Genomic DNA, 12,972 nt, shown 5'->3' on the forward strand with positions numbered 1-12,972 from the left:
TCATTACAGACTGCTGATTATAATATACCGTTGTATTTTTATCAGTCACCGCCGTCCCTGCAGTTGACCTACCCTGGCCCCGCCCCTTTAGCGTAATATCCTAGCAACGAGTTCCTCTGTTCTCCCCTCATTGGTCGTTTTTTGGATTTCCGCCATATTCAAAAACAGTCACGAGCCCCTGCTATTGTAGTAAGATTTATTGTTATTATTGTGTTCAACCTATTCAGTAGCACGTAGTTAAAGAAAAACACGGTCTGTGACATTTCAAATGGGTGAAACCGGTGAAGTCCAAGCTCCCGTTTCAACACTGGAGAAACCTAAGAGACAACCGAGCTCTAACAACCTGAAGAGGAAGTGTTCAGCTGATGAGGAAGAGTTTTCCCTGGAGAACACCGGCAGGAGTCTGAGACGGTGAGTGGGTGTTTTCTGTTCGGACCTACAGTCTGTGGTTCTCGGAACGAAAGTCAACAAAGCTGAAGTCACAGAACTAAAACCCCGAAAAACCTTCACTTGCAAACCAGTCTTTGCTGTTAGCCCGTGACAACATTCACAGTTAAACTAACTGTGGCTAGCATGCTCTAGCCTAGCACTTTGCTGCAGGTAGCGGTCGTGCTACGTTAACGTTACATGGCTTTAAACTTGGACACAGCCAAGTGAGCATGAGCAGTCATTTTAAACAAGCTACAAATCCTCTAAATACATACAATGCATTGTTTTGAACCGTGTAGATAGTTTCGTTGCGTCAAAACGCCACAAGGTGTCAGCAAAGCGCCACAGTTGGCCCTCCTCAGGTACAGAAAAGTGTGGCCTGCCACTTGTACACTGTTCCCTTCCATTGTGTTACATTTCCTGATGCTTACTCAGCTTTCATTTTTATGCGTCCCTTAGCAGTTTTAAATCTATGTTTAACACCTTCAGCATTTCTAGTTAATGATGTACAGAAGTACTGTTTTTCCCCTTTTTTTATTGAGAACTTTATCAGTACACATTCTCTCTCAAGCCTTGTTCATCAAGTAGACTCTGCCACAGGTTGAAAAAATTATAGAAATAGAAATTTAATAATATAAAAAAACAGGGCTATCTCAAATTAACTTAAACATATTAAGTAGAAGAAGAAGCTATACTTACTTAAATTATTATTGTTTTCACTCTGTTGTCATACACACAGGCACGAAATACACACACATGCATAAACAGAACCTATACATGCATTAAATAGAGAGATGTCAGAGTGAGTGGGCTGCCTTGGACAGGCGCCCCAAGCAGTTGGGGGTTTAGTGCCTTCGTCAAGGGTACCTCAGCAGTGCCCAGGAGGCAAAATGACGCCTCCCTAGCTACCGGTCGACACTCCATGCTTGGAGCATATGAAGACTTGGTCTGTATTGGGATTTGAGCCGGCGACCCTCCGGTTCCTAAGCCAAGTCCCTGTGGAATGAGCTACTGTCACCCCAATAATGAAAACAAGAGCTTTCTTTTCCTAAAACAAGTTTCAGTGACTTACTCAAGAATCTTCATTACTGCTTTTTTATATTGTCACAGCAGGTTCAGCCTTGTGATTACCATTGCATTTTATCCAGATGCACTTATATGTTTTATCCCATCTACATCTAGCAATTTGTATTTTTTAGTCTTGACACAATTATATGGCAAAATGGGTTCAGATACACAAACCCATGGGAGCACTATGAAACACTGGCCCCCTGGGCACACATATGCAAAAGGCCTCACCACCTCTTCTACAGAGGAACAAGACTCACAGACTTTGTGGTGGTTTTGCATCTCATTGTCATCATTATGCATCTTTATGTGCTTATGTGTGTCTTTGTGAGGTCATTTTGTGTCTCTTTTGGTCCTTTTTGTCTCTTTGTAGTCATTTTGTGTCTCTCTGAGGTTGTTTTGCCTGTTTTTGTAGTTATTTTGAGTCTTTTTGCAGTTCCTTTGCATCTGTTTGTGGTCTTTGTGTCTCTTAGCTGTTCGTTTGCATCCCTCTGTGGTCTTTTTGCATTTCTTTGCAGTTCCTTTGCATCTGTTTGTGGTCATCTTCAGTCTCTCTCTGGTCAGTGTGTATTCATTTGGATGGAAATTTTGCAGGTGATGGCCAGGGGGGGGCCCTGACACTTTGGGCCCCTGGACCTGTCCCTGGGAGGCCTGTTCTGTAACCCATCCACGCACAAACCACATAGTGAAGAAGTGGTTTATACAAAACAAAAAATGTGTCAAAGGATAGTTTCTCATTTTTCAAAGTCTGTCTAAAAACAACACTCACATGGCCATCCATATTTGCATATGAACGGTTATGTTGCTGTCACTCCGCTTTGCACGGTCCGATAAAGAGGGTATTTTGTACTAAAAAGACTTCACTTTGGAAGATATCCACTTGATGTGACTCATATTAGCTTCAGTTTAGCTTTAGGTTGCATATTTGCAAAGATCTGTGGATTTTCCCCCCACTTACATTGGAATTGTGCTAGATGGGGATCATGTCACAAGTAATACTGATGGAAAGAGTTATTACAGCGACCAGTAACTCGAAGTTTATCCCAAACTGAACTGGCATGATGTTTTTAATGTCAGTCCAGTAACGGGTGAACTTTGAAAACTCCCAAGACAGTACCCATAATAGTAAACCTAGTATCAAGGGAGTGTTATTCCATCCCTATCTCTGTGTATAACTTTAGAGATCATGTTATTCTGCATCCAGGCAACTCAAGCACTCGTCACTGTCTCTTTAGGTATTCTCTTTAATTCATTAGCCATAAATGTGACCGGTACTTAAATAGTATCCCAGAGCTCATTTGTATCAGTACAATGAGATTTATCTAAGTTCTCAGACTAACGTACAATAATAGTAATCAGTGTGTTTTGGTGTAATAAACCCCTGCGAGAGTTTATATTGGACTCTTTTCAAAGGCTTTCCATGTTGTGTGCCAAAGTGCCCCAGCCCTGCCCAGTGCCCAGCCGGCTCTGCAGACAAACATGGAAAACCATCACCCCGTATGTGACCTCCATAACAAAGTTTATGGAAAAAAAGCATAAGCGTTGAGTGAGAGAAAATAAGGCTCAATTTCCCAAGTGAGATTGGCATTAAATATTAGACTGGCAGTGGAATTTTTTTAAATTTATTTATTTTGTGAGTTGCCAAGCACGTGCAGCATTTAACCAACATATCTAAACAAGGTTGATCCACAGCTTGTGAACTCAGCATTGTAAGTTCATTGTCCATGTAAAGCATTACGGTTTCAAACAGCACGTTGAGCGGGCGGATGCAGGGTTGTATAAATGTTCTGCAGGTGGGGTTTGTACCTCATAAAAATGGGAATGTTTTTCATTAAACTTCACTTAATGTAAGACTTCATACAACAATAGAATGTAAGCACCCTGCAGTGAGATGATGTTATCATTATGAGAATGCAGTGTGTGCTCTCTGTAGTATCAGTTAAGGAGATACAGGGCAACATGTGGGTGCAGGTGGCATTGGCACTGGGGTACTTCAGTTTCAGAGTCAGCTTTAACAAACAAGGGCAGGGCTAACTGGGATGTTAATCCACTGACTCATGAGCCACTCTTCCCTCGACACATAAGAGCAGGTACAGGAGTAGAAAAGACCTTTGTCCCCTGGCTGTCGGCAGTGACGAACATGTGAAGATATTAATCATGAATTTATGAAGAAGCTACACACAGAGGCTATCAGCTTTCAGAATAGCTTATCTTGTGGGAAACATGACATTGGATAAGTCTACATCCAGTGACTCATTTAACGTAGAAATATGTTTTAATGACCTGACAATTTGCTGAGATGGCCTCAGTAGTGTTACCCATGCTGCACATTGCAGACAAAATAGGTAATAAAACCAACCCAAGTATTCTCAGCCATTAGTAAGAGCTCTGATTCTTTTTGGAGAAGTTATATTTCATATCTTTAACTGTTGCTCATTAGTCCACAGGTAACTGACAGAGTAAGCAGAGATTTGGTTCCTGTCTCAAAGACACTTTGACAGGATACATAACTGTTGACGTACACACTGTTGCTGTTTAAAGGATTGAACCTGCAGGTTCATGAAATAATCAGTCAGCTCATGTGAGAATAGATTACTGTTTTTACATAGTAATTTCCTTTTATCCTGGATTCCTTTGTACAGCAGTTATCTGACTTGTTAAAGTAGGAAAATGTGTTAATGGAAAAATAACTGCTTCAAAAGCCTTTTTACTATAAATAATGTATCATAATTCCCTCTCTAATATATATTCTATATTGCTGTGAAAACATCAACAAATTTGCCCTTCAAACAGCTGTATTTATTTGAGTTTCTCACCAGAAACTACATTTTACAAGATTACATGTGAACACATGAGAACATTATATTTACCTTCACCCAATACTCATTTTTACTGAATAGAGCTTGAGTGCATCCCTATATAACTCAATGTGACCTCTGCGAGCTGTGTGTTCCGGCCACCGGCTGCTAACATTTACTACCTCTCCTCCTGCTGCTTTACATGGATTTGTTGTTCACAGTGTAACATCGGGGACACAATAGGGTGTGTCCCCTGACGTGTCGATAGGAGTTTACTGCGTCCTTTCGTCCTATAAAAGCTGGCTGCTACCGGCCCTCTCGTCACATAACAGTGAAATCACAGAGCCCATTTGCCAAATAGTCATTGTGTTTTTCTTGTACCTGCTCATTAATTTAAGTTTATGTTCGAGACCTACTTTTCAGTCTGTGCAACACTGATGTAAACACAATAAAAAAAACATCGCCCACTGCCATCAGTGAATCTCACCTTATTTGCTGATAGGCCAATGGAATACAACAAGACCAACATGGATGTTAAGACGATAAATCCGAGCATCCCTACTTTTATTCTTTTGTCCCTGTAAGTTATGACAGTGTGAGTGTGAGCCAATAAGGTTCAATCTGGTGAATTTTTCTGCAGCACCGCAAAAGAGTGCCCCAGGAATTAGTCTAAAATCTGGAAATGAGTTAACGTTTTTGCACTCCCAGTTCATTTGTCTTTAAGTCAACAGGTTTTTAAATAGTTTTTTTGCCTGAAATAAGGTCTGTGGTTAACATAAGCTAAAGAGACTCGTACGTTTTGCTCTACAAGATAAATACGTCAGTAAATACCCCACTCATGAATTTAGAAGCTTTTACGTGTCTTAAAAAAGACAGTGGCTAACAAGGTGCTTAATCTGGCTGGAGAGTATCATCACACCGAAAACGGCTTTACAGCCTCGTTGTGGTGATATCAATTAAGTCATGCCACCGTGGTGTAGTTCGTTTGTAGCCTAACATTAGCTTTTTACTTCTGGCGACTGCATTTAGGCTTCAAAAATCATAACAGTGGTGTTAATTTGTGAAGCTTATCTTGCTGAACAAAATGTGTAAGTACCATCAACTTTTGTTTGCAATAGAGCTTAATTTCTGCAATAATTCAAAATCAAACTCCCAAGAAAATCCCAGAGGCTTTTTGACGAGAGAACAAGGGCAACGCTAACTTCTTTGTTGCCTACAAATAAAAATCATCCTTGCAGCACTCTATACAATGTCATAGCAACTCCAGACGGCAACCTCAGGGGCTGAACAATGAAGCCATCTCAAAAATGTCAAAACCCGCAGTACCTCAAATGGCCACTTGAGGCTGGCTCTTGAGATGAGTCAAGAGCCAAAAGCCCAACTTTACAGCAGAAATAAACATGTTTACAGCCTGGCGCAAATAACGCTTTTGGACTGTTGGGGGTTGAATTTTTATGGAATTCACCTCTTTAAATGTTATAAGGCCTTAAAGTTATGCAAAATTAAGGGCTTAGGTGCTTTGAGTGATAGTTTGTCTGCAAAGCGTCACTGCAGTCTGTGAGTCAGATCCACCCTCTCGTCCATATATGGTCACTTCTTGTTTTGAAAATCCAAGATGTTGATGGCCAAACTGTCAAACTCGAGGCTTCAAAACAGGAGTCCAAAAACCAATGGTTGGTGTCACAGTGGCCCTGCCCATAACAGTCTCTGGGCAACAAAGTCTTCTTTATAGCATGATAACTTTCTAGAATTGTAAAATCTTGTCTTGTAGTGTTAAACTGCTGTGCATTGTTTTGGCATCTGATAAGTAGCCTATTTGATTTTAGGACTGTCAGTCATATTTCATTGTCTTGGCAAGATGCCTATGGGAACATAGCTCCTAGTTTGTTTGTTTATTTGTTTTTAAACTGGTGATCTGTTGTTAATAAGCTTTCTTCCTCACAATCTTTTATTACAGATATCCTTGTCTAATCTGGCACCATTTTCTGTAGAATTTAGATTAAGCAATGAGACTTTCAGTTTACGAGCGGAAGAGTGGTTATGGTGAATTGCTGCAGGCTCTCATCTCCTGTGAGATTCCCAGCATGTCTCTCTACACCAGCGTGAGAGATCGGCCTTGGCCAAAAGCCCGATGATATAACAATCCTTAGATACTGCATGTAGCCCAACCCTGCTCCTGTGCCAATGCTTGCCTTTAGCTACAATGACTGTCTGTCTAGAGACTGTGCCCATTCCACAGAAGCCTCTGCTTCTTACTCAGCTCATCTCCATCCTGGGTCAGTGTCGTCATGTTTCAGTGACACTTTAATAGCCTTTTAATGCCTCTTCATTGAGTGACCCTCTTATTGTGGGTGAATTATATAATATTTTCTTCTACCGAAATAAGCTAAATGGATGAATTCCACAGAAGTATTTACATAATTGCTGTGGAAAATGATGAGACCAGTGTTCCAGAGAGACAGTGCTAATGGACATAGTTACAGGGATGTCACTCATTAGTTCGTGGACTGGCGGTTTGAAGCCTCAAGTTCAACATTTTGGCCATCGCCATGTTAGTTTTTTGGAGCCAGAAGTGACCATATTTGCATTAAAGAGAGGGAGCTGAGGAAGAGCGAGGGGTGGATCTGACTCATAGACTGTAGTGACTCTTTGCAGACCACCTGTCAGTCAAGCAGCCCCGCCCTTAAATATGCATAAATTTGGGCCTTAATAAAATATAATCTGGTGATTAATAAAAAAAAATCATCCCCAGTACAGTCGTCATGAATGAGGAAATTTACTATAGAGACCAAATGTCTTTTTTTGTACCAGGCTGCAAACATGTTAATTTCTGCTGTAAAGTTGATCATTTTAGCATGGGGGTCTGTGGGGATTGACTCTATTTTGGAGCCAGCCTCAAGTGGCCATTCAGTGAACTGCAGTTTTTTTTGCACCTCTGCATTGGCTTCATTCATCAGTCTAGGAGATGGTGCTTGGTTCTAGCAATATATTAAATCTAGACCTCACTGCCTCTGGTACCATGTTAGTCTCTTCTATACAATAATATGTTATTAATAATGACATAGGCTGCTGTTTTAGAACAGCGAAGAAGAATTTATCCAGGTGTGTAACTACTTCACAGTTTCTTAATAAATTGCGTGGTATCAGATCAATGCATAGATTCACGGACTTGCCAATCCTCAGTCCAGCATTTCGGCAGTATCGGAGGCATTTCCAATACTGGTATTGGAGCAACTCTGCTGTGAACATTTGCTTAAATGCTGTATTTCTTTTTTTTCTTTTTTTTTTTCTTTTAAAGCAACCTCATAAAGAATCTCACCCGCGTGTGCATCTCCTTTTATATACAGTATATAGCCTATATATACACATGTATACATACATAATAGATATAGCCTAATTCTTCATTCTTTTCTTTTCTTTTTCTATCATTTTCTTTTTTCATAAACATCTTTTGGCTTTTCACTGATGTTTATAAGCGGCTTGGTTTTTGTAACAGATGTTGTAAACATAGGCCTACAGCACTACAATCAAATGACTGTTTTCTTGAGACTAGAGAAGCATATATATTTTCCTTTATTCAATGTAACCTGAAGATGTTGATGTCAGTGTGACAGTAGGCCTATAAATATATATATTAGTTTGAGCAGTTTATATTTGTAAGGGTAGTCAAGGGAACTTTATTTGTACGGAATGTCTTCCATGAAAAACTCAATACGGTATTGCACATGGTCAGTAAGTTTTGTCATAAGGTGTACTTCATTTCAGATGCAGAAGTGAACTTAGTGGACACTCCTTAAAATGTATTGTAAATCAGTAGATAGGCCTACCTCCTGATGTAGTCACAGAAAATGTTAGTGTGTTAAGACTGTAATGAAGTATATGATAAGAGATACAGAAAGAAACCATTTTGATCTTTCTGTTCAACTTCTGGGACAGCTCATCACACTGCATTTGAATCTGGTTTTGTGCCGTAGATCTGTCATCTTTAAACTAGGACTGCAACAATTTACCAATTAGTTGTCAGTTATTAAATAAATTGGCCACTAACTTGATAATTCCAGCTTCTTAAATGAGATTTTCTGGTTTCTTAACTCCTCTATGATAGTGAATATCTTTGGGTTGTGGACAAAACAAGACCTTTGAGCAGGTCATTTTGGGCTTCGAGTGACACTGAACAACATTTTTCACCATTTTCTGCCATTTCATAGATCAAACAACTAATCGAGTAGTCGAGAAAATAATAACAGTGAAAATAAAACCATCAACCAGTTTGCTGGGTGGTTGAGACTCAAGTTAATTCAGCACTTTGACAGTCTGAACAACACCTGCAGTGACCTTTGACTGCTGACTTGCCTCCAGGACACCCAGGGAGCTCCTCATTTTCCTTCTCTCTGGAGCTATTGTTGTTGTCCTACAACACATGCTGTTTATCCCAAACACCTTACAGTAGCATCAGTGCATGCATTTCCAACATGGGTGGTCCCAACAGGAACTCTAACTTAGTTCATTGGTGTGTGTTGGTGCTCTGTTTCACCCACTGAGCTCCACAGGACCTGTCTGCTCCAGTTTTCTCCCCTTTGCATTTATTGTCTCTTCAGCCAAACCCATCTGTGATAGTTTATATATGAGAATTATCACTATTGGTCAATCAATATTGGTTCTTCAATGGCCGATGTCAATATTTAGAGAGCAAAGCAGCTTATGGCCAATATATGATGCTGATATTTTGTTTTTATTTTTTCTGATAAAATACAACAACTTAAGTATGATAAGAAAACTATTGTACTTAAACGAACATTTGTTAAACACTGTTATTGTCTGCATTGTCTCTCAGAAATGCAATACTTGAACGATACGTGATTTAGGGACATTATGTCAACCTCAAAGTTTTCTTATTATCTATATATTTATTTAGAATTAAAAATGAATGAATGAAACTAGAGCTGGGCAATTTATCAATATTGTATTGATATCATGATTTGAGACTGGATATTGTCTTGGATTTTGGATATCATAATATCATATGTGTTGTCTTTATCTGGTTTTAAAGGCTGCATTACAGTTAATTGATGTACTTTTTTTTAACTTAGCGGACTGTTCTAGCTGTTCTATTATTTGCCTTTACCTGCTAAGTCATTATATTCATATTACTGATGATTATTTATTAAAATTCTTGTGTAAATATTTTGTGAAAGCACCAATAATAAACCCTACAATATCATCGCAATATTGATGTCGAGGTATCTGGTCAAAAACATTATGATATTGGATTTTCTCCATATTGCCTAGCCCTTAATGAAATTAATAATTAAAAGAAGAAATTCCCTCTTCATCAGGCTGGGCAGGAGGTCTGGCCATCTGCCAGTCTGGTTTTGATAGGACTTATTTGGATAGTCCACCTATGATAGTATTTGTTACATCTCAACAGCTTTGTTTTGCTTTGTCTGTATATTTATCTATAGTATATGTAACATGTGTGATATATGTGAGTATGTGACAATTTATGAACAGACATATTCCTACATATTCTCAGAATTATTTACTTGAACTTGAACTATTAACTCAACCTATGAGGTACTGGTTGAGAGGCAGATTGCAAAGTGTAGGTACTAGTTCTAGTTGTAAGCAGCAAGTTAATAAGTCATATTGTATGTTTGGATCATTGTAGTGTCTTAAGACATTACGGCTCCTTGTGGTTTTTATCGGTATTGTATTGTTTTTATCGCAAACACATTGGAGCAAAGATACTGTATCTCAAAGGCTGTTGCAAAACTTAACTATCATGTTACATCAATACAGGGCTGCAACTAACAGGTATTTTCATTTCAATTAATAAATTAATTGAAAATAATGACTGTTTTTAACGGGCGGCACGGTGGTATGGTGGTTAGCACTGTCGCCTCACAGCAAGAGGGTTCCCGGGTCGATCCCGGGTGTGGGAGCCCTTCTGTGTGGAGTTTGCATGTTCTCCTCGTGTCAGCGTGGGTTCTCTCCGGGCACTCCGGCTTCCTCCCACAGTCCAAAGACATGCAGATTGGGGATTAGGTTAATTGATAACTCTAAATTGTCCGTAGGTGTGAATGTGAGCGTGAGTGGTTGTCTGTCTCTATGTGTCAGCCCTGCGATAGTCTGGCGATCTGTCCAGGGTGTACCCTGCCTCTCGCCCAATGTCAGCTGGGATAGGCTCCAGCCCCCCCGCGACCCTCAAGAGGATGAAGCGGTTAGAAGATGAATGAATGAATGAATGAATGACTGTTTTTAATTATTAGTAATAATTAATTAATTTTTTAGTCCATTAAAGATCCATAGTGTCAGATTTAGTGGCATCTAGTGGTGAAATGCAGAACTGATACTTCTCCAGTTTGTCAAGCGTGTAGGAGAACTACAGTGGCGGGTGCGAAAATGTGAATGGTCCTGTCTAAAACCATTGTTCAAATTTGTCCGTTCTGGGCTACTGTAGAACAACATGGCACACTCTGGGAGACGACCCATTCTTTATGTTGATATAAACTGCTCAGTCTAAGGAAACAAAAACACAGATGATTATTAAGTTAGTTATGAAAACGAAAATAAGAATATTATTTACCATTTTGCCTATAGTTGGCCCTAAATTGCACACATTGGACCTGTTAAATGTCAAAAATAGCCCAAAATTCCCATCACAACTCCTCAGAGTCCAGGGGGATGTCTCTAGATGACTTGTTTTGTTCAAACAAAACTCAAAGAAATACAGTTTACAGTGATATGACAAAGCAAAGTTGGAAATCTTTTCACATGAAGCTGGAACCAGAGAATGTTTGGCATTCTCTCACTCTTTTTTTTTTTCTTAAATGACTGAAATGATTAACTGATTATCATATAATAGTCAAAATAATTGATTATTTTTCTATTAAACAGTCACTTAGAAGAATACCTTATTAATCTGATTTGACCTTAATTAAGACCTTAGTTTGTCTAAGCAATAGTAGACATGATGTTCAATGTTCAAAGGAGTGATGTGCACATACTACTTTATAGTGAAAGACTGTAAATGATTGCGTAGCCTCAACTAAGACTGGAACAAAAAAATATCTTCATAGACAGTTATTTTCTATTATTAACTGTAATTTTCTTGATTTTAGTGTTTATGTAAATGTAAAAAAGAACCCAAGAACCCAATGTGATCCCTTCAGATGTCTCGTTTTATCTGACTCAAAGTCTCATATGAAAAATATTCAATTAATAATGATATAAAACCTGGAGAGGCAGTAAATCCTCACATTTGACACGGTAAAACCAAAGAATGTTTGACATTTGCGCTTAAAAATCGTCAACAGTTCAACAGTGAATCACTTTTTTAAATGGTTGCCGGTTAATTTCTGACTAATAAATGAATCGACTAATCATTTCTGCACAAGTCACAACCCACTGTTATGGGGTGTCAGAGCAGAGTGAGAGGGTGCAGCTGCCTGCAGTGCTGACTATAGATGGACAGTTGGCTGTGTCACTGGATAAATGCCAACTGGAGCAACAGTGGTTGACCGGTAGGATAACTGGGATGACTCAGCCTTACGAGCAGCACTTGCCGGACACACACACAGAACAAGTGTTTCTGAGCAGTCCTGCATTCTCCGAATGCTGGAGTCTTTTTAGTTCCCCCCATCTAAGGCAGCTCCAAGACATTCATCATTAATATTATCAACTACTCTGACACCATGTATGATCATGTGTAAGATTGGATTATGAAAACTGAGGAACGTAGGAGGTTTTGATTCATCGTGCAGTCATGTCTGCTGAGTGTGATGCACTGTTGTTGCATGATAGTCCCTTTAAACATATTCCACAATGTCCTAACATTTCATCTTTTGCTGATTTCACATTAGTTCAATTGTGGTATCTGCATTTATTAGAAATGTAGCTTTTTTCATAATTATATGCCTCCACACTGGCAACAGCATAATGTTTTTCAGGGTCATCCATCCGTCTGATCCTCATGAACGTGATATCTCAGGAAAGCTTTGAGGGAATTTCTTCAAATTTGGCAGAAACGTCCACTTGGACTCAAGGATGAACGGATTAGTCAAAGGTCACTGTGACCTCACAAAACATGTTTCAGGCCATAACTCAGGAATTCATACACTAATTATGACAACATTTCAAACAAATGTCTAATAGGATAAAATGATTAGGTGATGACATTTTATATCCTAAAATTAAAGGTTAGCTTCACTGTGAAATCATAATGTTCTGCAAAAAACATTGGACTAATGACTCTATGTAAAGATGGACAACACATCTCCACTTCCTCCCACTGTACAAAAATAAAGTCTGTCTAACCATTGATTGCAAATTATTAATTAAAACCAAATGTATCAGAATAACGAAATCGGCGTGGGGATTTATTTGGTGTGTGCTTTGATCTTTTAGTTTGGCCCATGTCCCGCTGGCTAACATGACCTATTATGACCCATAATGAAGCCAGCGAGCAGGGCACAATCGAGACGCTTTGGCTTGTCTTTTGGGGAGCTGTAATTATGCCCATCTTTATCATACAGTCAACAAAGTGCTGCAGAGATACTGTTTTTTTATGTAGACCAACACGGAAGTTAGCTTTACCCTGGTTCCCTTGTTAAAAAGCCAAAGGGATTTTTCCATTGGATTTTTGATTATTGCAGAAAATAAGCTCTGTGGCAAAATT

General features: G+C 39.2%; 1 protein-coding gene across 1 annotated transcript in view; it reads left to right on the forward strand.

Moving 5' to 3' along the window:
• The first annotated feature begins 205 nt into the window (after positions 1-205).
• Positions 206-12,972, forward strand: part of net1 (neuroepithelial cell transforming 1) — a 48,273-nt gene continuing 35,506 nt past the window's right edge. Inside the window, exon 1 of the mRNA XM_050036181.1 lies at positions 206-411. Within this exon, the coding sequence (XP_049892138.1) occupies positions 269-411 (143 nt within the window). The 5' untranslated portion in view covers positions 206-268. The remainder of the gene's footprint in view (positions 412-12,972) is intronic.

Source organism: Epinephelus moara, chromosome 23 (assembly GCF_006386435.1).
Source record: "Epinephelus moara isolate mb chromosome 23, YSFRI_EMoa_1.0, whole genome shotgun sequence".
NCBI lineage: Eukaryota > Metazoa > Chordata > Actinopteri > Perciformes > Serranidae > Epinephelus > Epinephelus moara.